At 39.3% G+C, this 27,714-nt stretch overlaps 1 protein-coding gene across 1 annotated transcript; it reads left to right on the top strand.

Annotated features, from left to right (window-relative positions):
• On the top strand, positions 1-26,758 carry LOC116574982 (peptidyl-prolyl cis-trans isomerase A-like). The gene is given in 5 exon segments (XM_032316013.1): positions 1-9; positions 1,392-1,560; positions 3,747-3,823; positions 26,320-26,381; positions 26,383-26,758. Coding segments are annotated over 5 exon segments (693 nt in total).
• Positions 26,759-27,714: the final 956 nt, after the last annotated feature.

The following is a 27,714-nucleotide window of genomic DNA, read 5'->3' as shown; positions in this document are numbered from 1 at the left end:
ATGAAAAGGGTAAATAGGAGACTCCACAAACCACTATGGGGGACAGAAGAGGGAGGCTTAACAGTGTCCCACAGACTATGTCTTGACATCCATGTGTCTATGTCAGGTTTTCTCAAACAATTCATTCATTGAGTGTTGATTCATTCAACACTCATCAACACCCCCGTACTGGTCATTTCCTCAAGTTAACCAGGTAGTCTTGGTGGTGCTGGGGGTCTGTATAAGCACCTCAGGCTTGCATTTTCCTGGTCCTAAGTACTAATATCTGTAAAACCAGGGCTTAAATAAATATGACAGATTATAGATAGATAAATAGATATATAGCTATATTATATCTATATTTATATATAGATATATAAATAGATATATAGATATATTTTAATTCTTATTTAAATTAAATTTATTTAACTTAGAGTGTATTATTAGTTTCAGGGGTAGAATTTAGTGGTTCATCAGTTGCATACAATACCCAGTGCTCATTATATCAAGTGTCCTCCTTAATGCCCATCACCCAGCTACCCCATCCCTCACCCACCTCCCAAGTAAATATTTAAAGGAAAAAGTTGAATATAATTATTTAAAACACAAGTTAAAGCAAACTCATCAAAAACTGCCCTTCTACCAAAAATCATCTTGAATATAAGCTCTGTGCTTTGTGGAAGCTCCAGACTCAAAGATCATCAGTACTCAATAAATATCTGTTAAATTACATTGAATCCACTTTGAATTCCTAATGAAAGAATTTGGGCCCAAATTCATGATGTATGTTGCCTGCACCAAGTTACACTCTCTCCCCACACATACTCCAGGGGAGAGAGAGCAGTAAATAGAAAGAAGGGGTCAAAAGCTAAGATTATGGAGGGACAGGTGTAGCAAGAAATTTACCTTGAGGGGAAAAGCATTTCTCAGTGAAAGTAGGACAGAGAAACTGAAGGGACCCCATGGAAGTGGGGGGAAGCTGGGATTTTTCTCCTTTTCGTACTTCTTATCTTCCTAGGACTGGTAACTGCACCTTAAACATGCCTTAACGTATGGCTTCCTTGTCAAGGTCATGGAGTTAATGATGTCCTTGGAGTCTTCCTGCATTGTACGGAGCCTTAAGGAATGACCAGTTGAGGTCATCATGAACGTTTGTCCAGACCACTGACCTTGATGCTGAGGCCCCTGGCTCCAGGGCACAAGTGACTTATGGAGGGCATCTGAGCACTCGTTCTCATTTCAACAAGCTCCTGGATGCCTGACAGGACATGTCCGTTAGAGTGCCATCTTCAGTAAAAACTCTGGACCCTAAGCAAAAAGAAGATTCTGTCTCCTTTCCTTTCTGAGTCTCCCAAATGCTCTATCTATATCTGCATTTTCTCTTTAATAGACCTTCTCCCACTTTCTCTTAGCTTGTGTTTGATTTCAATCCCGTGGGAAGCCAGGGACCTCTTGGTTGCTCCTGCAGGACCCCCTCTGTGTCCTTGAACCCAGCCAGTCTGCATCAAAGTGCAACCAAGAGTCAGGCATTCACTAGAGTTATGGGAAGAAGTGACACTCCAGTCACAAAGCCAATTAAATGTGAGCATAACCCAAGTGGGCAAGTTGAGACAGGGCTTGGTGTATCCTGAAGAAGAGACTTTCCAGAATAGACCAGCAAGGGCAGGGTGAAATTGAAACACAAAGAGCTGATTCATTGTACCTGGAAGATGTCAAGGTGACTATCTTGAGAAATCAATCCTCTGCTAATTCCTTAAGGAGATGTAGCTCTTAACATTTACAGCACATCGTCTTATGAAACCTTAGGATATGGAACATATATATTTGCCTACATGAACCACAGAAGAAGATATATTGAGCCTTCATCCCAGAACATAAACAGTAAAATCTTAGTTACTTTTTATAAAATCTGGGGTTAAAGAAACCCTCAAGGCATCGTAGACAGATATGTGAACTGGATAAAATGTGACCTCACTGCAGACAGACTTGGTTGTAGTGCCCAAAATGACAAATTGTCTAAGAAGTTCCCTGATATTAAAGAATAAGACTATTTCTCCCTGCATTTGCCACACACAACCCCAAAAGAGACAAAGGGTAGAAAATACCAAAGATAAAAGAACAATATAAGTGTAAGGGTGTCTGTGTGGCTCAGTTGGTTAAGTGGTCGACTTGGTTTCTTTCAGCTCAGGTCGTGATCTCAGGGTCCTGGGATCAAGTCACACAATGGGCTCCATACTTGGCAGGGAGTCAACTTGAGATTCTCTCTCTCCCTCTGCCTCTGCCTCTACCTCTGCTCATACTCACTCATTCTTTGTCTCAAAAAATTAAGAAGTCTTTTAAAAAGTAACAGCTTAAGTGGGAAAAAAAGGAAAAGAGATTTTATTTGATTTTGATTTACCCAAATTGAGAGACACTAACTCAGAAAATGCTGCTTACAAAGTTAAGCTAGGGCCTCCAGCCTGGTGCATTTTTTACTCAACCACAGATTTACTAACTGATCTTGACTAGTTTATTCAGCTTCTCCAAACCTCAATGATCACAAAGTAACCTCAAATCTCACGGAGCTCTGATGAAATTTAAATGAGATGACAAGTCTTAGGAGAAAGCCAGCAAATAATAACCACTCATTAAATGTCAAGGTTTCTTCTACTTCTGGATCAAAATTCCAAAGAAGCCTAATATCCAAATTATAATGGTTGTTACAACGATTGAGTTTTATAACTTTATAAATAGCAGTGCATTCTCAGGTAACTCTTAGAACATTTGTGAAAATCAAAAGGAGGAATCAATGATAGCAAAGATGATATAAGATTGCTTTTTACTTCTTCTTGTATTTCAAAGCATTTTTTAAAGATTTTATTTATTTATTTATTTGAGAGAGTGATAGAGTACAAGTTGGGGACAGAGGAGAGGAACAGGGACAGAGGGAGAGGGAGAAGCAGACTCCCCACTGAGCAGGTAGCCTATCTTGGGGCTCCAACACAGGAACATGGAATCATGACCTGTGCTGAAGGCAGAAGCTTAACCTACTAAGCCACCAGGTACCCTTCAAAGCACTATTTCAGCTCTTATTTAGAAGGATTTTAGGTAAATCAGGAGACTTGGGACAGGTCTGATCTTTCCATTTTACAGATTATATGAGTTGATTCAAAGCACATATAAAGTCCAGAAACTCAAAAGCCACTGTCAGTAAACGGTGAAGCTGGAGGTCAAATAGAAATGAGAGGAAGACATACCAATTCCTGCAAGCTCTTTTAAGAATTCTGAGTTCCATTTCGCAGACGGGGCACTTTAAGATCAAAGAGGATAAGTACAGTGTTTCGGTCCCTGGTGTCACTCTCCTTGAGTTCAAATCCCAGCTCCTACTCCTATTAGCTTTGTGACTTTGGACACATAAATTTAAATTCATCTGCAAACTGGAGATAAAGTTAATCTCCCTATTCATACACTTCTAGGAAGCTTAAATGAAGTATTTCTTTTTTCAAGATTTTATTTTGATTTATTTGAGAGAGAGCAAGAGTGAGAGAGCATGAGCTGGGGAAGGGGAGGCAGAGGGAGAATCAGACTCCCCACTGAGCAGAGAGCCCAACAATGTGGGGCTCAATCCAGGACCCCAGGATCATGACCTGAGCCAAAGGCAGATGCTAACCAACTGAGGCACTCAGACATCCCTAAACGAAGTATTTCATATGACACTCTAGAACAGCACCATGCATGTGGCAAGAGCTTCATAAACATCAGCGTTTTTGGTGTTATTTTATTCCCAGTGCCCATGGCAGGCTTTCCTTTTAGAGCAGCAGTTCCCAGAGTGCAGTCTCTGGGTCAGCAGCACCAACATCATCAGGTACTTGTTAGAAAGTTAAAAAATCAAATTCTTAGTCCTGTATCTGATCTCTTGAATGAGAAATTCTGAGGTAGGACTGACAGTCTGAGTACCAAGAGCTCTACAGGTGGTAAAGTTTGAAGACCACATAGAGGGAATTCTGTGAATCTTCTTAGATGTCTTCATTTTCCACCTGTAACTGGAAGGAGGATGCAGGTAGAGAGTCCTCATGCATGTACCTAGTTTAATAGATGGATTGAGAAAACTCTGTAGGTCCAGCATCCCCACCCGCTCCAGACATGTCTATTTGTACAAAGTCTTGATTTATAGTTGGAGATATTCTCCAATCTAATTTCGTATTTATCATAAACTTGCCCAGATTCATGAAAACTGATACATTGTTTCTCATTTACCTACCGTATTGGGCTTTATGCTACATCAGTAAGACTGCTGGAGGAGAGGGTAAATATCTAACGAAACCTCATTAATATTTATTATTCTTCCATTCCTCCTGGCAATGCTTCCCAGGGGAACATGCTTTAACTACTCTCTCTGGTCTTCTTCTAGGAGGGTGAAGAAACACATATATTATTCCATTGAAAATACCCTCTGGACCTATAATAAAGATCTCACCTACAGACAAGTATAAAGAAGAGGTATCTATCATCAAATTAGAATGTAAAATACAAGAGTGTTTTTTCCCAGTAAGTTTTGTGGGTGGTGGAGTGAAAGGGGGAGCACAAGTGGGAAGAGGGGCGGAGGGAGAGGGGAAGAGAGAACCTTAAGCAGGCTGCACACGCAGCACAAAGCTTGATACAGGGCTCAATCTCACTACCCTGATCTCATGACCTGAGCCAAAATCAAGAGTCAGATGTTTAATGGACAGAGCCACCCAGATGCCAACCCTCCAATAAAAAATTTTAAATGGGGACTATAAACTTTAAGTGAACATATAAAGAGAAGGCAGAGAGCCTACTAACAGATAACCTTGAAAGTTATTTGAAGGAGAAACCACTTCAGAATTCAAGACAGATCTAATATTCAGTCCCATTTCCAGCACCAAAAAGCTTTGTAACTCTGAGCAAATCAATTTTCCATTCTGCTCTCCAGTATCTCTACATAGAGAAACAGGAATTCTTACATTGACTAGTAGATGTTGCCAAACTTTTTTTTTTTTTTACATTTTATTTTATTGGGTTTCCCTTTTTTAATTTAAATTCAATTAATTAACATATAGTATATTATTAGATTCAGAGGTACAATGGTTCATCAGTTGCTCCAGTACTCATTCCATCAAGTACCCCCTTAATGCCCATCACCCAACTACCCCATCCCCCTGTCCACCTGCCCTCCAGCAACCCTCAGTTTACTTCCTATGCTTAGGAGTCTCTTATGATTTGTTTCCCTCTCTGATTTCATCTTGTTTTATTTTTTCAGCTTTCTTTTACTAACCAGTATCATACTGTATGTATTGTTCTTTGATGTGCTTGTTGGTGATGTTCTCAGCCTAGCACACTCTTTCTATGCATTATGTGTTCCACGGAATTAGTGTCACTGATTTATAGGATCTTGCCAAGATCATTCTGTTGTTACAATTATGCCCACTTTTGTGCACAAACCTGGGCACAGGGGCTGGAATTTGAGGGAAAGAGTATCAGTTTGAGCCCCTGTGAATCTGTGGTGAAGGTGTGTTGACTTGGCACTGAGCAGGTGGCAGGACATGCATGCTGACTCGGGCAGGAGGGTGGCTAGACTGTAAATATGGGACACACAGCCCGACGGTATCATGTGTGACAGGGACATGGCTGGTTTTGCTTTTAACTTTTGTTTTTCTAGGAAACTTTTAAGGAACAAGTGAAGTTATAAACGATAGAAATATCAGAATACCATCAAGATGCAGGATTTTATCATCTATTTCAGGAAATTAGACAATAAGAAAGTTTGTATGTAGTAGAAAGATTATAAAATTTGGAGTCAAACTTAGGTCCAAATTCTAGATTCAGCTCAATGAACTATGCGACCTTGTAAGTCATTTAACACCTCTCAGCCTTATTTTTCACAATATCCCAACACCATTTCCTGGAGCTGTTTGATGTACTATTTGATGGCCTATAATTTTGTGAGGCCCACACAATCATTAAGTATTATTTTTTGTAAAGTGTTAAATGTAAATAAAAAGCAATATAATGTAAGGTAAGGTAAATGTTAAATGTAAGACAAGGGAGGCAGAATGGAGAACTAATGCTATAATCTCATTTATAAGAATCTTACTCTCCTACCTCCAGGAGTAGATTACTTATTGTGGACAGGAATGTGAACTGAAAGTTATAAAAAAAGAACCTGATTTCTTAATACTTAAAAATGATCTCCTAACGGTATAAGGCAAAGAGTTATCATCTGGGGCACCTGGGTGGCTCAGTGGGTTAAAGCCTCTGCCTTTGGCTCAGGTCATGATCCCAGGACTCTGGGATCAAGCCCTACATCGGGCTCTCTGCTCAGCAGGGAGCCTGCTTCTCCCCCTCTCTCTGCCTGCCTGTCTGCCTACTTGTGATCTTTGTAAAATAAATAAACATAATCTTAAAAATAAATAAATAAATAAAAGCTATCATCTTCCTAGGACAAACCTAAGAAATGTGAAATAGTCCAAGACACTGATCTTGGGAATAATGTATTGGGTGACCTTGGGCAAGATCTTTAAGCTCTTTAAGTCTGATTTCCTTTAAATGGATACTCTGCCTGCTTCCAAAGTTAATTGCATAGGTCACATATAATCATGTTTTTATAAGTTCTGAATATAATGGTGAAAATCCTAACGTCATTGGGCTGTTGTGGTGGTGGCTGTGGTGGCTGTTGCTATTTTGGCTATTGCCATAAGAATACTATAAACAGAAGACAGGACAGCATTCCACCTATATTTATAAATTATTCAAGGGACCATAGACGATCTTTCTAGGTTGTCATGATTAGAACCATAAATCCTTCAAGTCTAAAAAGGACTATATATTAATAGAAGAAAAATAAATAGAAGTCACAAATGCCTTTGTAAATGAATAAGTTAGGCCCACAAGCCTACCGGAATCAGTCTCTGTGGGGTGGAAGCAAGAGTGTGGCCATTATAAAAAGTGGCCGTGAAGTGTGCAAACCTGGCGATTCACAGACCTGTACCCCTGGGGATAAAAATATGTTATATTTTTATAAAAAATAAAAAATTTTAAAAAAAGAGTGGCCTATATTTTCCACTTTTCCACTATCCACACCCTTGCAATAAGAGTCTGAAGTTCCTCCTATTGAAGAGTCAGAGTCATTTCCCCACCCATCCCTCAAATCTTGACTGGCCTTGTGATCTTATTTTGTTCAAAGAGATGCAGTAAAATTTCCATTTTAAGACTAAGACTCAAGAAGTCATCAGTTTCTTCCTCTCTTGCACCCCTATATGACTATATAAACAAATCTGAGCTAGCCCAGTAGAGTATTAAAGACATCATGACCTTGAACCAAATAATACATTATATGTTAATTTAAAATAAATTAAAAAATAAAGACCTCATGGATGAGAACCCATTTGTCCCAGCCATTGCCATCCTTAGCCAGACTATAGACAATCAGTCCCAAATACATGGCAGTGTTAAGCCCAGGTCAGCAAAACCACTTGCATCCAGATTAGCTGACAGCAGACACATGAGGAAGCCCAGCTAAGGGTGAAAGAACCCTTCAACTGTCCCCTAGACAATGTGAACAATAATACATACTTACTGCACTTATTGCTTTAAGCCACTGAGTTTTGAGATGGTTTGTTATACAGCAATTGCTAACTAATATAGAAACTTAAAAACTCTAATCCAATCTCTCACATGATATCAGAGCCCCATCTCCAAGCTTATCTGGCCTTTGCTAGATTGTGACTAGCAGCTCGTCTTCTTTGATATATAGATCCTCTCTTGATGCAGATCATTCCTTCTTGGGGCCACTCTGACTATTGTAAGGCTTTCCTTTATGTTGAACAAAGTCGGTACCCCAGAGAAGTGGAATGAATCATCTATATATCTATATTTCACCTAACTGAAAGAATCTTTGATTAAGATTATAACTAGAAGTGTTTTGAGCCCATCCTGTTTCCCTAGAGGATTAGGAAAGTTTGCTTTGTTGTGCCTGTTTTCACTTTATTCCACTTGGTCTGCTTTCCACCGTGAATGGAAAATTAAAACATTCCGGAACGTGTTTCTTTCGCTGTTGCAGCCAAGAGATGTGAGAATCTTCATAACTAAATCTGTCCTGGTGAAAAGAAGGAAGACAGCTTCCTATGGATCAAAGATGATGAGCTAGTAAAGACAATTACTAAGGTTAACCTGACTCTACCAACATTTGAGAGGTGAACAGACTATCTAGACTGTGAAGTTTCCTCATTAAGCTTCTTTGTGGACCTGGGATAGAGGAGATGCATTAAAGGATAGGGACTTCTGCTGGACCATCTAGTGACCATTTCCTGAGCTATGCTAACCAAGGCAGCATCTTTGACTGTAGATCGAGGCTTATCGACCAAACATTCCAGGGTTCTTGGGCTGGGTCCAGTTCTGGACAATCCCTCATTCTGTATATGGACTGGACAATTTCTCATTCCTTGAATTCACTTCCCTATTCATTCAATTGGACTTCTGCTTCAGTTTTCTATCTAGCATTCTACTTTCCAATCCTCAGCCTATTTTGCTTCCTTCATACATGGGACCTGGTGGTTTTTTTTTTTTTTTCCATCTTCCTACCTATAGCCATAGCTAGAATCTGCTGCCAGTGAATAAGTATCTCCAAATTAAGACTTTGTAGTGATGTGAGTACAATCTCACCAATATCTGAGAACATAGTTGCCAGCATTAATTTAGAGTGATTAAAATAACAGGATATGGAGAGAAACAGAGAAGTTCCTATCACTTTTATGTTACCTGTGGCAAGCCACTTGACCTCTCCAATTATTCAGATCCCTCCTTTTTAAAAAAGATTTCTTTATTTGTTTGAGAGAGAGTGCTCACACAAGTGGAAGGTGGGGCAGGGGCAGAGGGAGAGAGAATCTTTAAGCAGATTTCCCACTGTGCACAGAGCCTGACTTGGGGCTTGATCCCATGACCCATGAGATCATTACCTGAGTCAAAACCAAGAGTTGGCCGCTTAACAGACTGAACCACCCATGCACCCCACATCCTTATTTTGTTAAGGATCATTATTACTAATCCATGAAGACACAGTAAAGAGTAGATGTGATACTGTAGGTAAATCTCTTCACAAAGAGAATAAATATTCAATATCTAAGAGCTGATGTTGGTATCAGTATTAGAATTATTGCTACTATTGATATTATACAGATTACCCTTTGAAAAATAAATGAAAGCTATTTATTTTTTTAAAGATTTTGATTATTTATTTGAGAGAAAGAGCACAAGTGGGGCGGAGTGGCACTAGGAGAGTGAGAAGCAGACTCCCAGCTGAGCACTGAGCCTGACACAAGACTTGAGCCCAGGACCCAGAGATCATGACCTGAGTTGAAGGGAGCTGCTTAACTGACTGAGCCATTCATGTGCCATAAATCAAAACTATTTATAATCCCAAAGCTTTCAGGCCTGGTTTTTCTCCATTTTAAAAGCTAAGACTGCCTCAAAACTGAGCTCATTTGAGTTCCAGTGAATTTAGTGGATGAGGGATGGCAGACTCCTATAGAGATACTGCATTGTATGGAAGCAAGGCAACTAAGTGCTACATTGTCCCCAAATTATTCAGTCTTATGCGAGTCACAGTGCAATACTGGTGCAATACCTTGTACTTCACGCTTTCCAGGAATCAGGAATGTGCAAACCATAGAAATGCCCACAATAAGTTTCATCAAATTAAAGCCCAGTCATATGAGTGGTGGAGTTCCAGCTTAGTAACCCATATTAACTCTAAGATTTATATCAAGACACACCTAAAGACAGCTCAGGGACTAAAGGAAGACCTGGGAGGGAGCTATTTGCTGAAGAACCAAGAGGCACCATAGAATATAATTTGTCTGGAAGGAAAAGAGAGTGGGAACAGGTATGTCTGCTCCAGGACAATGGGGGCAGCAACATGGAATTGCAGTGATTCCAAATTACAGCTCAGAAAAATTTTCAAAATGTCTTGACAGACTTGCTCTCATGAGCACATTCTTGGCTTTTATTTAAAAAAGAAGAAGAAGATGATGATGACGAGGAGGAGGAGGAGGAGGAGGAGGAGGAGGAGGAGGAGGAAGAAGAAGAAGAAGAAGAAGAAGAAGAAGAAGAAGAAGAAGAAGAAGAAGAAGAAGAAGAAGAAGAAGAAGAAGAACTGCAATTAAAGAAGGAAACCAGCATGGACCATTGGAAGAACAAGTAACAAGAGCACTTTCACATTTCTAGAGAAGGGGTGTCTTGAGAAGAAATGAGAGATCCCAAGGCTTCCATCTGGACCCCTGGCCATGTCCCTGATAATGCAGGTATGTGACTTCTATTAGTTTTTTAGCTTTATTGAGATATATTTTTGGTAATCATTTTGCAGTACCTAAGTACATCGATGAACATGTTATACACCTTAAACTCACTCAATGTTACATTTGCATTAATCATTTTTATATATCTGAGGTGATTACCTAAAGACACACTATCAATAATATAATATAAATGAACACTATAACTTTTTCCTCCTTATATGAATAATATACACATATTATAGGAATAAAGAAAATAATAAATAACTTGGTTAGCATTTTTAAATTTGCTTTTAAAAGTAATGTGAGGGACACCTGAGTGACTCAGTGGGTTAAGCCTCTGCCTTCAGCTCAGGTCATGATCCCAGGGTCCCAGGATCAAGCCCCGCATCAGGCTCTCTGCTCAGCAGGGAGCTTGCTTCCCCGTCTCTCTGCCTGCCTTTCTGCCTACTTGTGATCTCTGTCTAATAAATAAATAAAATCTCTAAAAAATAAATTAAAAAATAAAAATAATGTGAAAATTTTTTGTGTAAACAGGATACAGGAGACTTCCAGAATTACAGTACAATGACCAACAAGATTTAAAGTAAGAAAACCTTTATTTTTAGTAGAATTTCATAAATAATAGTGTCCACATACCAAAAACATTGAGCACTTGTAAGATAAAGAAAAAACTAGGTTGGATTGAAGGAAGTCTCAACAGGACCAATACTTTGCCATATCTCAAGAAACAAGATGCTTAGGAATTGCAAACAGGCATCCACATGATCTCTGAGAGAAGTCCTCTATCATTCCCTTCATGGAAAATTTAAAACCCTCAGTGGCAGAGTGGGAAACAAAGAAAAATCAGGGACATGAGGGAAAATACCATAATCCAAAATATTCTGAAAATGGATGATAAGGAGAAAAAGGACGAATTTCTCACATCTTTTTTTTCTTTTTTTTTTAATTTATTTTTTATTTCCAGCATAACAGTATTCATTATTTTTGCACCACACCCAGTGCTCCATGCAATCCGTGCCCTCTATAATACCCACCACCTGGTACCCCGACCTTCCACCCCCCGCCCTTCAAAACCCTCAGATTGTTTTTCAGAGTCCATAGTCTCTCATAGTTCACCTCCCCTTCCAATTTCCCCCAACTCCCTTCTCCTCTCTAACTCCCCATGTCCTCCATGCTCTTTGTTATGCTCCACAAATAAGTGAAACCATATGATAATTGACTCTCTCTGCTTGACTTATTTCACTCAGCATAATCTCTTCCAGTCCTGTCCATGTTGCTACAAAAGTTAGGTATTCATCCTTTCTGATGGAGGCATAATACTCCATAGTGTATATGGACCACATCTTCCTTAACCATTCATCAGTTGAAGAGCATCTTGGTTCTCTCCACAGTTTGGCGACCGTGGCCATTGCTGCTATAAACATTGGGGTACAGATTAATTTTTTCAAGAGTCAAGAGGACTTTAGTGGTACCTGGGTGGTTCACTTGGGTAAGCATCTGACCTCTTGGTTTTGGCTCAAGTCATGATCTCAGGGTCCTGGGATTGAGCCCCACAACAGGCCCCATGCTTAGCAGGAAGTCTCCTTGAGGATTGTTTCCCTACCTCTCCCTCTGCCCCACCCCCCACTCATAATTTCTCTCTTTCTTTATTTAATTTTTTTTTTAATTTTTTATTTTTTGTAAACATATATTTTTATCCCCAGGGGTACAGGTCTGTGAATCACCAGGTTTACACACTTCACAGCACTCACCAAAGCACATACCCTCCCCAATGTCCATAATCCCACCCCCTTCTCCCAAACCCCCTCCCTCCAGCAACCCTCAGTTTGTTTTGTGAGATTAAGAGTCACTAATGGTTTGTCTCCCTCCCAATCCCATCTTGTTTCATTTATTCTTCTCCTACCCAGTTAAGCCCCCATGTTGCATCACCATTTCCTCATATCGGGGAGATCATATGATAATTGTCTCTCTCTGCTTGACTTATTTCACTCAACATAATCTCTTCCAGTCCCGTCTATGTTGCTACAAAAGTTGGGTATTTGTCCTTTCTGATGGAGGCATAATACTCCATAGTGTATATGGACCACATCTTCCTTATCCATTTGTCCATTGAAGGGCATCTTGGTTCTTTCCACAGTTTGGCAACCATGGCCATTGCTGCTATGAACATTGGGGTACAGATGTCCCTTCTTTTCACTCCATCTGTATCTTTGGGGTTAATACCCAGTAGTGCAATGCAGGGTCATAGGGAAGTTCTATTTTTAATTTCTTGAGGAATCTCCACACCGTTCTCCAAAGAGGCTGCACCAACTTGCATTCCCACCAACAGTGTAAGAGGGCTCCCCTTTCTCCACATCCCCTCCAACACATGTTGTTTCCTGTCTTGCTAATTTTGGCCATTCTAACTGGTGTAAGGTGATATCCCAAAAACCAAAAGGTGGTTTTAATTTGAAACTCCCTGATGGCTAGTGATGAACATTTTTTCATGTGTCTGACAGCCATTTGTATGTCTTCATTGGAGAAGTCTCTGTTCATATCTTCTGCCCATTTTTTGATATGCTTATCTGTTTTGTGTGTGTCAGATGAACATAGGGGAAGGGAGGAAAAAATAAAATCAGATAAAAACAGGGAGGGAGGCAAACCATTAAACGACTCAACTATAGGAAACAAACTGAAGGCTGCTGGATTTGGGGAGGTGAGTGAGGAGATGGGATAATTGGGTAATGGGCAATAAAGAGGGTACTTCATGTACTGAACACCGGTGAATCACTAAATTCTGCACCTGAAACTAATAATACACAATATGTTAACTAAATTCAATTTAAATTTTAAATTTTTAAATGAAATAAAATAAGGCTAATCATATTTACCTCATGAAATTCCAGTAGAAATTCAGTGAAATAATATATTTGAAATACCTGACACATAGAGGGGGTTTGAGGGTACATATCCTTTAAAGTACAAAGTACTATACAAGTATAATGATATAAGTACAAAGGAAGTTAAGAGTTTGTTTGAACCCTGTGTCTGAAAAACCAAGACATGCCTAGGATCCTACCCAATGTCTTCAAGCGGTCGTTCTCTTCAAGCTTACTTTTCTCTGTGCCTCTTTTCATTCTCCTTCCTTAATTCTAAAAGTCAAACACAAAGAACTCCTCAAAACTCCAACTCATCAGGATCTCTCTCCCTCTGGCCTTCGTGTTGGTGATGACCTGATTTAAAATAGCCCCTAATTCCCCAGGACCCCAGAATTGGAGAGGCACCTCTCCTCAGGCCCAACAGGCCCTTATACCCCCATCATAACATTTACAGGCTATTTCGTGATTGGCTGATTGATTACTGGCAGGCTACATTAGACTAAAGACAGTGGTGACAGATTCAGGGTTGTTTTGTTCACCTTTACGATACCCAGAACACTGTACAATATCTGCTAAGTAGTAGATTCTCCACAAATATTTTGTGTAATAAATAATTAAACAAAAGAATTCCTGTTGGGTTTTTATTTTTTAAATAAGAATGAATTTTTTCTTAAAAAGAATAAAAATTTTTATCAGTTTGTACATGTCTATAAATTCAACATAAACACATACTCAAGTCATTCATCTCAAGGCTATATAGTTTTACACTCAAACTTCCCACTAGATTTGTGATTTCTTGGATTTTCTTCCAGTGTTTCTATAATGGCGGCTTTAATGTCAGGTTTTCTTTTTTTTTTTAATTTTTTATTTTTTATAAACATATATTTTTATCCCCAGGGGTACAGGTCTGTGAATCGCCAGGTTTACACACTTTACAGCACTCAGCAAAGCACATACCCTCCCCAGTGTCCATAACCCCACCCCCCTTCTACCAACCCCCCTCCCCTCAGCAACCCTCAGTTTGTTTTGTGAGATTAAGAGTCACTTATGGTTTGTCTTCCTCCCAATCCCATCTTGTTTCATTGATACTATGCAGCCATCAAAAGGTTTTCTTTTATTTTTAGTAGTAATTACTAATTACTAAGTTAGTTTTATTATTTATGTTTTCACAATGTTATATGTGTTATTGATTCTTATACTGAAATGCCCTTTTAAATGATTTAAACCATTTAAAGATATGTCCCTACACTAAATGAATTTCCTTGTAAAATCATCCAGGATGATTTTTCATGGAGATCATATTAATAAAATCAACTTTTATAGAACTATAAGGTGAAAATAGAAAAGGCTTACTATTAGAAGTAACATTAAAGGGGCACCTGGGGGGCTCAGTTGGTTAAGTATCCAACTCTTGATTTTGGCTCAGATCATAACCTCAGGGTCTTGGGATTGAGACCTGTATTAGCCTCCATACTCAGCAAAGTCTGCTGGAGATTCTCTTCCATTGCTGCTCCCCACCACTGTCTACCTCTCTCTAGTCATTCTCTCTTTCTCTCTCTCCCTCACTCTAAAGTAAATAAATAAATCTTTAAAAGTAACATTAGGTACACACATAGCATTGTTGTCTGTGTACTTTCTCCTCTATAGCTGTTTTTTTGTTTGTTTGTTTGTTTTGTTTTGTTTTGTTTTTCGCTAATAGCAGTTATCTTTCCCTTGCATTTTGGTAGACCTCCTCAAGGCTGCCTCCCACATTTTGTGTGTTATTGTCACTTTTTCCTTTCACTATCTCCAATAGGGATTTTAGCTCTGCTGTTGAATTGTTGGTTTCTTTGCAGCCCTTCCCTGTCTCAGCTCTCTTGTCTTTCCAGTCTGCTGTCTTTTATGTCAACTAGTTCTCTGCTTAAGCCTTTCTGATCCTGCTTTATAGAGGTCATCACTTCCTGCATTCCATCAAAGCATTTAGTTTCCTAATACTTTCCTCCAGTTGTTGTTAAAAAAAAAAAAAAAAAAAAAGTATGTGTGTGTATATATAATTTGTATGTGTGAAGATATTCTGGATGTTCAGGATATTTTTTCACTTGTTCTGCAGTACATTTCATGTTTATTTTCCACTTTATTCACTTTCAAGTGTGATAAGATTTATCTATGGTGTGTTGCCATACTGTGTATCTATATGCTAAGTGTTTGCCAGCCCCAGTTTCCAGGCAATGTTCATTTGGGAGATGGTTAAATGCCATTCTCAAAGAAGAAGTGGAGATTATGCACCTCTAAAACCACCTGTAGGTGTGCTCAACAGAGACTGCAGTTTTTCTTGTGCCCATTGTCTGGTTCATTGTCCTTTGAATCACTGGACTGCAGTGGGGACAAAAATCACAGAATAACCCTGCTAACAAGTCTCTTTTTCTGTTCTCACCCATGAGTCTTTTTTTTTTTTTAAAGATTTTATTTTTATTTATTTATTTGACGACAGAGATCACAAGTAGGCAGAGAGGCAGGAATAGAGAGAGAGAGGAGGAAGCAGGCTCCCTGCAGAGGAGAGAGCCCGATGCAGGGCTCGATCCCAGGACCCGGGATCATGACCTGAGCCGAAGGCAGAGGCTTTAACCCACAGAGCCACCTAGGTGCCCTCACCTATGGTCTTAAATTAAATGCTTCATCTTCCAAATACTGTATATCACTGCCAATTGTCTTTTTGTTTTTTAGCCATCGTTGTTTTTTTGTGGTTTTGTTTGTTTGTTTTTATTGAGTGAGGGAACGGTGTAGTTCTGGAACAAAGCAATGTTGGGCACATTACTGTCTCCTAGGCTCTCTGTTAGATATTGAACACACCATGAACACAATAGACAAAATCTCTGCCCTCCTTGGGTCCATAATTTATCTAAGATCCAGCTATTAAAAACATACAAATGTGACATGTCCCACCTATATTAGGGAAATCTAATGGTAGATTAAGAAGAACAAAATAGAAATGATGGGAATGATAGTTTTATCGTGACTGCTTTTAATAGAATATTCTACATAAAAGAGAGAGCTCCTTTCTTTGTTGGTTTAAACTTTACATTTCAGAACCACAAACCATAAACTAAAGAATGTTCTTTAGTTTTTTTTGTAGAAGGGCAAATTTGATGTGCTTCTATTGACTATATAGGGACTTGTTAAAAAATTTTTTCTATTATTTTAATCTCTGGTAATTTGTTAAAAGTGATTTAAATTCCAGTAATTTTTAACAGTTTTAAAATTTGATGCTGTTGACGAGTTTTATCTTTTTTAAATGCATTTTCTTAGATATTTTTAGTGAAAAATTGGAAGTAACTGCAGCAAGGAGTGATAGCTAGAATCCATTTTAAAATTAAAGTGAGAAGTCATTTCAAGAGATGTTAAGAGGCCAGTTCTGCAGGGACTGGTGATAGATTAAATTGAAAGAGGGAACAATTTAAAAAGACTCAGGTTTTGGCAAATAAATATATGGATGTAAGCTCTAGTAGAAAGCCTAGGCTAGAAATAAGAACTTGAAAGTCATGTCCCAGTCAGTTCCCATCTGGAAGTTGAAAATCAAGAGTAGAAGACCCCAGAGCATTTATTCTCCTCGCATGCTGAGTTTTGAAATACGTCAAAAGATAACCCAAGTGAACCAAATTTTGCTCTGTGTGGCACAACTTACACTTTTTAAAATAACAATAATGACTGAATTTCTCCCCTACGTTTCAAGGGTCTTTTGCATCATCTGTTTTTTTGCACCATCTGTTTTTTGTTTGTTTGTTTGTTTTCCTTAACCACAACCCCTGCTCAAAAAAAAAAAAAAAAAAAAAAATCCCATTCACCTTGAAATCTGATGTGCTTTATTAATGTGGAACAAGTCATTTGGTTTCCCAATATTATAAAGTCGAGACTTCAGTGAGGAGGTGAAGATGTAGCAGAGCATGGTACAAAATGCAGGGCTCTGGGACTCCCATCTGCTTCTTACCACCCTCCTTCCCTTTCATTGTCAGAGTCTCATCTCTTGCCCCCCCTTATTATTATGACTATCTCTTACTGGTCTCTCAGAACCTTGCTTTACTCCTTTCCTTTTTATTTTTTTAATTTTTTTAAAGATTTATTTACTTACTTGCAAGAGAGAGAGAGAGAGTGAAAGAGCATGTGTGGGGGGAGGATCAGAGGGAGAGAATTTTTTTCAAGTAGACTCCATGCTGAGCATGAAGCAGATGTGGGGCTCCATCCTACAATCCATGAAATCATGATCTGAGCTGAAACCAAGAGTCATATGCTTAACTGCTTAACTGACTGAGCCACCCAGATGCCCTTATTCTTTCTAATCCATTCTTTATCACCTATAATATTTACTCGTTTGTTTTTCCTAAAGTGGAATAATGAGCTTAAAGCTTGGTTCTTACCTTAACCATCAGGTAAAATCACCACAACTTTCCCCAGAGTCTTCCTCCATAAAAATGAGAAAAATTAGATTCCCTTGCCTTGCATCCCTCATAATGGAAAAGAGTAAAGGAGACAAAGTATATGAAAGTACACACAAATTCTACACATACGATGGTACATTACACTAGTTAGAGTAACACTAGCAGTGTAAGAGAAACTCTGGTAGCTTAATAACTTATCAAAGTAAGATTTATTCTTCCCTCTGGTGGAAATGACTTACACTGATCCAGGGTTCCTGGCTTCTTTCTACCCAGCTTTCCTGAGTACCTCATAATTCTTCACTCTGCTAGCAAACAAGAAAAGGGACAGGAAGAATCACCCATGGAAGACTTTTAAGGGCAAGGATTGCAAATCATGTTTATCATTTCCCATCCAAACCAGTTAATTCAGTCACATGATCATACTTAACTGGAGGTTGGGAAATTTTGTTTAACTATTTACATAGGATGAGAAAGAAATGGACTTCCGTGAATACACAGCAATCTGCCATTTCATGACCTTCTTATAATTCTACTGGGTGAAGGGGGTACCAATATAATAAATATCTGTCTTAAAGAAAGTCAGTCATTGGGATGAACCAAACATACAAATGACCAATTAGAATTTAAGATAAAACTAATGCTAAATTTAAGGTTCAAGGTGCTAAGGATTTATAGTAGACCAGTTACTAAAAGCCTACTAACTGCCACAGCCATTTTGTGTACTTATGAATTATATACCACCCTTATATTTACAGAAGGGAAACACCCAGGTTCAGTTAAGTTGGATTAGTCACCAAAATCCGAATGACAGATCTGCACTCAAGCCCAAGATGAAGGAAGGATTGATTTTGCCTCGGGATTTGAGGGAAGAATGTTTGACATGCGATGAAAGAAACATTTCAAATTGGTCCTGAAGGACAACTATATAACTGATCGAGTGAAAATTTTTAAAAGTAAATCAGAACTTATTACTCCCAGCTTAAAAACCACTGATGTTTCCATCACTCTTGTAATGCAATCTAAACTGCTACCTGCACTGACTTGCAAAGCCTGAGTATCTGGTTTGGGACCACCCCTATGATCTCATCTTGCCCCCCTCCCCCACCCTTTGTCATACCATTCCGGTCGCTGACCCTTTGTCAATAACTCAGTTGAGCCCAGAGTCCGGTAAGTTCCTTGAAATAGCTGTTTCCTTTGCCTGGAATGCTCTTGCTCCTGACCTTCAAGTGTCTCAGAGAGCCTTTTCCTGACACTTCATTGTTCTCTATTATCTTGCTCTGTTGTAATTCTCTTCCCAGCATTTATCATTATCTGATCTCTCTCTCTCTCTCTCTCCCTCTCTATGTCCTCCTTCCCTCCCTCCCTCCCTTCCTTCTTCTTTCGACCCTCTGCCATCAGAAGGCAAACCCCTTGAAAATATGAAGCTCCCCATCTTGTTCACTGCCAAACCAAAACAATATGGCTCAAAATTACTTGCTGAATAAATGAGTCCTATTTTGACAGGTTGAGAAATGGGAAGAAAAAAGATACTAGAGATTGAGGGTACCTTTGAGAGTCAAGACGAGTTGAATATCAACATAAGGTGTTATGTACTTTCAAACCTCACATTTTTCTCTTAAATCTGAATATGACATATTTTCCTGTTTTATAAGACCCAGGTGTCTGTTGGTAGAATATTGTGTGCTGTTGGTGGAAGATTGTGTGCAATATCTGGTACTTGTTCTTTCAAAAAAGACTTATTGATGCTTGGGATAGTTCTAAAAAAGGGCAAGGGCCAGTAGAGGCTGCTGTACAATTCCAGACTAAAAATATCAGGATTGTTTTGCCTTGAAATATTAGGTTGAGAAGAGGTGGGAACAAAATCTGAAGTGATTTGGAGAAAATAAACATAGTTTTACTCAGTAAAATCCAACATCCTATTTTTCAGGCTCCCATTAAACCTTGACAGAAGGCACATTTAGGGCAAATAAAAATCATAATCCTTCATTTGCATTACACTATGTTTGTAAGATGCTTTTTTCTTGCTTTTTTCCCCTTAAGTATGCACACAACATCTGTATGCTGAGTATAATTATTCCTATTCTATAAACTGAGGCTATCAAGTCTCTGAGACATAGTTTGCCTGAATCTCTTGAGGAAAAAAATCCTAATTTATCCTTTTAGTTTTGTTTGTAAATTTTAAAAAGAAAGTGGAAGGAAGGAAGGGAGAAAGGAAGCAAAAAAGGAAAAGAGGGAGGAAGGGTGGGAAGAAAAGAAGGGAGGACGGAGAGAGAGAGATCAGCAAATGTTTATTAAATTGAATTGGATAAAAGTCAGATGAATCAGAAGTAGGTTTCTTAAGAATGCCTTGCCACCGGGTACCTAATTCTTCATCCTTAATGGTGAAGAGGGATAATTTACTTTTTTTTTTTTTTCTCCAAAGTCCAAAAAGTTCTCAGCCCTGAAAAATAATGAGCAGAATGAACTCAGAAATTTAAATGGTAACCAGAAAGATGTTAACATCTCTAAACTGAGCCTGGAGGAAATTAATCTTAGAAAAAAAGAAGATTGAGGGCTCCTTGTTTCAACATCTTGACAAGATGATAGAATAACATAAGATCCTTTTCATCAAATCAACCCTGTAAAATCTAAGCAAGAAGAGGGAAGCAGCAAACCCAAAACTGTTACTTTTGGTTCTGGCCAAGATTGAGTAAGCACACTTCGTCCTGTCTCTCCCACTCCATGCGACGAAAAATCCTGGACAGAATGCACAGAGTAGCTATCTGAAGAATATTTATAAAAATAAAATAAAATTGGTAACAGGCAGACAGGGGAAGGAAACCAGAACTCGAAATAACACCAAACCAAGGATGACTTTCCTCTTTTTCTCCTCTGGTATTTCTTAGCCTGGATTCAAAGACAGCTTAAAACTCCTAAGTATACACCAGATGTGAGCCTGTATTAGTTTGCTAGAGCTGCCAGAACACAGTACCACACACTGGGTGCCTTTAAAAAAACAAACAAACAAACACCACAGAGATTTATTTTCTCACAGTTCTGGACGATAGATGTTCAAAACCAAGGTGTCAGCAGTGTGGGCTCCTTCTAAGGGTTGCAAGGGAAGGACTTCTTTAAAGTTTCTCTTTAGCTTTTGGGTGGCTGTCTTTTCACATCATCCTCCCTCTGTATGTACTACTGTCCAAACCTCCCCTCCCCCCCTTTTTTTTTAATCGTGTTATGGTAGTCTCCATAAAATACATTATTAGTTTTTGATGCAGTGTTCCAAGACTCATTGTTTATGTACAACACCCAGTGCTCCAAACAATACTTGCCCTCCTTAATACCCACCACCAGGCTTACCCATCCCCCCATATCCCTCCCCTCTAAAACCCTCATTTTGTTTCTCAGAGTCTACAGTCTCTCAAACTTCCCTTTTTTTGAGGATGCCAGTCATGTTGGATTAGCAGAGATCCTACTTCAGTGTGGCCTTATCATAGCAGAACTAATTACATCTGCAATGGTCCTATTTTCAAATAAAGTCATGTTCTGATGTGTGAGGGTTAGAATTCTGACATAGGAATTGAGGATGGAGGTAAAATTCAACCCATAACAAGATTTAGAAAACAAACAACAAAAAATAACACCTTTTCTTTCTGGTCCAAGGAGCAGGAAAGAAGGTTCCCATGGGTCCGACACAATGATAGAGTCCCCTGCTTTTGGTTTTGTCTTGTTTTTCCTTCTCTCCCGCTCTAATCTCCAGGCAATCCCCTAGCAAATAGTAGGGGGAAGACTGGCAGCCATGACAGGCAGGTACCTACACCTCTAAGGGACAATAAGCCATGGACCAGAAAACTGTGGCACTAAGAGTGGGAGGTATTCCTTATCATTCCATATACCTTGGCTTTTTGGCCCCAATATAGACTCATTCTCAGGAAGTACATAGCAGAGCTGCAAACCTACAGTATCATTTCTTAGATAGAAAACAAATGTGAAGGTGGGGTGGGCTGAATGCTTGGATAGGTTGGATGTTGGGAGCCAGAACTTACCAGGAAAATCACCAAAGGGAAAAAAAGGGGTCCCATAAAGTCTATGAACTCTTGGTCTCACCTTCAAACTGTACATTCATGGAGCTTGGTCCTAAATTGCATACAAAAGTCTTTGAGAATTGAACTATTAGGTAAATCCCCACCCAAGCCCCAGACTAGCTGCCACATGATACACAAATGGGACAGATCTAAGTGAGCCACCAAAGTCTTTGAAAATTAAGCCTCCATTAGAACCACAACCCAGAGAGAAGGCCAGTAGAAATTTGAGGCCTTACACTAGGATAATTTCCTGCTGAAAGAAACAAAAAATATTCCCTATAGGATTTAAATAAGGCTCAAACCCTTTAAATATTCAATATGTCCAAGATACTACCCAAAATTATAAACAGGAAGAATGAGGAAACCATAATATTTTGTAAGAAAAGAGTGTCATCAACAGATATTAACCCTAGCTGATAGAGATGTTGGAATTATTATAGGTAAAGGCTTTAAAGCAATTAATTTAACCATGCTCTGTGAAGTAAGGGTAAACACTTTAGAAATAAAAGAAATTGGGATGCTTGGGTGGCTCAGTCAGTTAAGTGTTTGACTCTTGATCTCACCTCAGGTCTTAAGCTCAGAGTCCCAAGTTCAAGACCCATGTTCGGCTCCAAGCTCGGCATGGAGGCTATAAAAGAAAGAAGGAAGGAAGGAAGGGAGGAAAGAAGGAAGGAAAAAAGGAAAGGAAAGAAAACACAGCATTAGAGAAATAAAAGTTATAACAAAGAATCAACTGGAAAATGCCGAACTGAAAAATAACATTTTTCACTGAATGGGCTCAATAGCACAATAGAGATGAAAGAGGAAAAAGTGGGGTGCCTGGGTGGCTCAGTGGGTTAAAGCCTCTGCCTTCAGCTCAGGTCATGATCCCAGAGTCCTGGGATCGAGCCCCGCATCGGACTCTCTGCTCCACAGGGAGCCTGCTTCCCCCCTCTCTGCCTGCCTCTCTGCCTACTTGTGATCTCTGTCTGTCAAATAAATAAATAAAATCTTAAAAAAAAAAAAAAGAAAGAGGAAAAAGTCAGTAAACTTGATGATACATCAATAAAAATTATCAAGTTTAAACAACAGGGAAGGAAAATGATTGAAAAAGGAATAGAGGCTTAGGACTGGTGACACAACACCAAAAAGGCTAAGAGTTATGTCATAATAGCTCCTGATGAAAAAGAGAAAAAGTGTGGGGAAGAAAAATCTCTTAAAGAGTTAATAGCTAGCAGCAACTTCTCCTTAGAAACATTGCCAAAGGCAAGGGAAGCAAGGGAAAAAATGACCTATTGGGACTTTGCCAACATCAAAAGCTTCTGCACAGCAAGGGACACAGTCAACAAAACCAAAAGAAAACTGACAGAATGGGAGAAGATATTTGCAAATGACATATTGGATAAAGGGCTAGTATCCAAAATCTATAAAGAACTTACCAAACTCAACTCCCAAACAACAAATAACCCAATCAAGAAATGGGCAGAAGACATGAACAGACATTTCTGCAAAGAATACATCCAGATGGCCAACAGAAACACGAAAAAGTACTCCACATAACTTGGCATCAAGGAAATACAAATCAAAACCACAATGAGATACCACCTCACACCAGTCAGAATGGCTAAAATTAATAAGTCAGGAAACAACAGATGTTGGCAAAGATGTGGAGAAAGGGGACCCCTCCTATACTGTTGGTGGGAATGCAAGCTGGTGCAACCACTCTGGAAAACAGTATGGAAGTTCCTCAAAAAGTTGAAAATAGAGCTATCCTATGACCCAGCAATTGCACTACTGGGTATTTACCCTAAAGATACAAACATAGTGATCCAAAGAGGGTGTGCACCTGAATGCTCATAGCTGTAATGTTCACAATAGCCAAACTGTGGAAAGAACCTAGAAGTCCATCAACAGGTGAATGGATAAAGAAGATGTGATATAGATATTATATATCTATATAGATATATAGATATTGATTGTAGCCATCACAAGAAATGAAAGCTTGCCATTTGTAATGATGTGGATGGAACTAGAGGGTATTATGCTGAGTGAAATAAGTCAATCAGAGAAAGACAGTTAGCATTGATCTCTGATATGAGGAATTTGAGAGGCAGGGCAGGGTGTTGTGGGGGGTAGGGAAGGGAAAAATGAAACAAGATGGGACTGGGAGAGAGAAAAACCATAAGAGACTTTTAATCTCACAAAACAAACTGAGGGTTTCTGGTGGGTAGGGGCTAGGGAATAGGGTGGTTGGACATAGGGGAGAGTATGGGCTATGAGGAGTGCTGTGAAATGTGTAAGCCTGATGATTTACAGACCTGTACCCCTGGGGAAAATAACGCATTATATGTTAATAAAAATAATTTTAAAAAGAGAGAGAGGATGGCTAATATCTTCCCAAATGTAGCCAAAGACTTAAACTTAAGTAGTAATTATAACATTGAATTATTTATTATTGTTGTTATTACTGATATTTATTAAGCATTTTGTCTGTTCTGGGACTTGTTTTAAGTCCTTTATACACTTACTTAGTCTTCAGGGAGTAACACGAAGTTTGTGCCCAAGGTTATAGAGGTATTAAGTGGTGAAGATAAGAAATGAATTCAAGTAGTCTATGTCCAGTGAATAAGCTCTTAACCACAATGTAACATACTCTTTGACTCATCTAGTCAGCCAGTCTCTGCTCTGCACTTAAATTCTCAATGGCAGTTACTTTGTTGTGCTGTACTATGATTTTTTTTTCAGGTATGTGTTGTTCCTCATGTAGTATCTAATATGTGGAGGCTCGAAACATCAAAGGAGAGAAGAAAAACAATAATAGAGGGTTGTCTTAGTCTGTGTGTATTGCTATCACATAATACCACACATTAGATGGCTTATAAACAATAGAAATTGTTCTGGAGGATGGAAGTCCAAGATCAGAGTGCCAGCGTGGTTGGGTGAAGGCTCTGACTGTAGACTACTCATTGCATCATCATGGAAGAATGGGGAAAGGAGCTCTCTGAGGACCCTTTTAAAAGGGAACAAATCTTCTCATGAAGACCTTGAACTCATGATTTAATCCCTTCCCAAAGGTTCCACCTCCTAATACCATCAAATTGGACATTAGGATTTTAGCATATGAGTTTAAGGGGGGACATAAACACTCAGACCAAAGCGAGGGTGAAAATTATTTGTGAGCCTTATTTGCCATCTAACTAGACTATAATTTTTTTAAGATTTATTTATTTTAGAGAGAGAGATTTGAGAGACAGAGAGAAAGAGTGTATGAGTGACACGGGGAAGGGCAGAGGAAGAGGGAGAATCTAAAGAAGACTCCCTAATGATTGTGGAGCCTAATGTGGGGCTTGATCTCCTGACCCTGAGATCACAACTGGAGCCAAAATCAAGAGTTGGATGCTTAAACACCTGAGCTATTCAGGCTATGCTGACTCTCTTATATTTCAAATTATCTAGTATGCTTCTGGTACCTATAGCTGCTTAATTTTAAAAATTTTGTAGTTTATTGAAATAAGCACAAGAATACACCTACAATTAAAAAAAAAAAAAAAAGGATAGTGTTATAGAAAGATATCCTGCCTCTAGTGCTAACTAGTTTCTTCCTCTTGGGAAAGTCTAAAATCACTTAACCTTTGGAGACTCAGCATCTTTTCTTAAACCAAGGAGCAAGCGTTCTAATGTCCACCTAGGGTATATTGTGAAGATTGATGGGGTCATGTACTCGAAATGCTTTGGAGAGCACTATGCGAATGATACTTCATTTATTTTATTTCATCACAAGGCAGACAGGAATAAGTGAAGCATATTAGAAAAGGCTTGACAGGCTAGGGAGGGAGAGACAGATTCCAGCTGGGAGCATTGAAGGTATGTGGGTAAAGACTAAAACAAGCCAACAATCCAGGAAGGAGTTGTTTCATTAGAAAGGGAGGCCAAGGCCAGAGTGAGAGAGCTGTGTCCTTGCATGGCGAGCTCCCACCTCGGAAACTTACTTCTGGCCTCTTCTTTCTCCCCAGAGCTTGGAAGAGATATGATCTCAGGGGATATGCTCAAAATCACTGCAAGCGTTTGGAACACTTTGTAACCCTAAGAGAGAGAACGCCACACAGAGGAAAAGCAGGAGATGAGGGAGGTTTTGAGATGAGCAGTCTTCTTATAAAATGTATTTGATTTGTTATATTTTTTAATGGTGAGGGGGCTTTTCTTTTCCAAAGTGAACCAAATTAGATTCTAGTCCAGTTGAGTCTGAAAGTTGAGTCTTCTACTCTGTGCTTTCACACAGATTTCATGCCAGAGCTTTTCAAACTTCAGTGTGAATAAGAATACCTAGAGGAGCATATTTAAGGGGGGGGGAATAGGACACCCAGATAGCATCCCCAGGGTTACTGATGCAGAGTCTACTTGGTGTTGGACCACAGTTCTTCATCGTGACACATGAACAGGTTCTCCAGATGTAGATGTTTCATTCTCACTGGGGACAAGACCAAAGCTCGGTCCATTCCAAAGCTAAGGGCATACTATATGGCACTCGAGGCACTTCCAGCATTGCTTAGGTTCCCTTCCAAGAACAGCAGCTTTGGAATGTCCAGACAGGGAGGTTTGAAATCCATGTTGGACTTTTCCAAATTGCTTTATTTTATTATTTGCACTTTATCCTACTCAGAAACAAGAGTTTAAAAAATGAGATCTTGGCTTTGCAAATGCTGCTGGTCCAAAGCCACCTGCACCGCCCCACTAGAGTCAACGCAACCCCACTGAGTTCTTTGACATCCATGTGGATGGTGAGCCCTTGAGCCATTTGCAAAGATCCAAAGACAGCAGAAAACTTTCATGCTCTGAGCCCTGGGGAGAAAGGACTTGGTTATAAAGGTTCCTGCATTCACAGGATTATTTTGGGATTTCTGCATCAGGATGGTGACATCATACACCATAATGACAATAACAGCAAGTCTGTCTATGGTGAGAAAGCTGATGAGAACTTCATCCTGGCAAAAGTTGGACTCAGAATGAATGGTTCTCAGCTCTTCATCTGCACCACCAAGCCTGAGTGGTTGGATGGCAAGCAGGTGGTCTTTGGCAAGGCAAAAGAGGACAGGAATATTGTGGGATCCATGGAGCAGTCTGGGTCCAGGAATGGCAAGAACAGCAAAAAGATCACCATTGCTGACTGTGGATAGATCTAACAAATCTGACTAGTGTTTTATCTTAACTACCAGACTGTTCCTTCTGTAGCTCAGGAGAGCATCCCATCAACCACATCTGCTTGAAATATCCTATAATCTTGGTGCTCTTGGTGCCATTCTCTGGGTTCCATATTTTCCTTACTTCCTTCCAAGTCCAGCTGGATTGCAGAGTTAAGTTTATGATCTCAAAATAAAAACTAAACAACAACAAAACCAGATCTTATTAGTTAATTTTTACTTTAAAGTCACTTACGACCTTGGCCCTTGCATCACCCACTCCAGGAAGCAGCATAATGATGGTCTTTAGAAAACAAGTTGAGGCCACAGTTTTGTTTTCATACCAAGCCAAATGCAGTATGTAACAGTCTCCTTTCCAATCCCAACCTCCCCATACACTAAAAAGAGAGGAAGAAACAAGTAAGAACTCAACAAATAAAATGAAAATTACCTCCCTTTTATATTTTGGTGATGAAAATGTTTCAAAGTGCATTTCTGCATATCAGAAATGATAATTGCCTCCTGTTTTCCTGGGGCAAGCATGGGGACATTTGGATTGTAATGGTCTAATCAGAGTTGTATAAACTGTAGGATAAACAATAAAAAGTTCCCTGAACATCGGGGTTCTATCTACTCTTTAAAGAGTTTGTGAGCATCAGATAAAGAAGACTAAGGATGTTTTTATTTCAGGCCTTAGGGTGGTAACAGTGGTCCTGTAATGAAGTTACATTAAGTCTGAATTTCCAGAAGTCACCTGTGAAAACTACTCTTGAAGCAGCCCATGACCTGAGGTCAAATATGTGCCTGGCTGAATCACATCTTTCCAAGAAAAACTAATTTCTCAGCCCTACAGCTCTGATTACTCCAGTTCTCCTTGTGGAGAGAGAACCAATACCAAAGAACATTTACCCAGGGCCAAAGAATGTGCTGGGAACTTTACAACTGTCCCATGA

This window comes from Mustela erminea, chromosome 16 (genome assembly GCF_009829155.1).
Source record: "Mustela erminea isolate mMusErm1 chromosome 16, mMusErm1.Pri, whole genome shotgun sequence".
Taxonomy (NCBI): domain Eukaryota; kingdom Metazoa; phylum Chordata; class Mammalia; order Carnivora; family Mustelidae; genus Mustela; species Mustela erminea.
The sequence above is the reverse complement of the archived record's forward strand: the minus strand, read 5'-3'. Positions and strand labels throughout refer to the sequence as shown.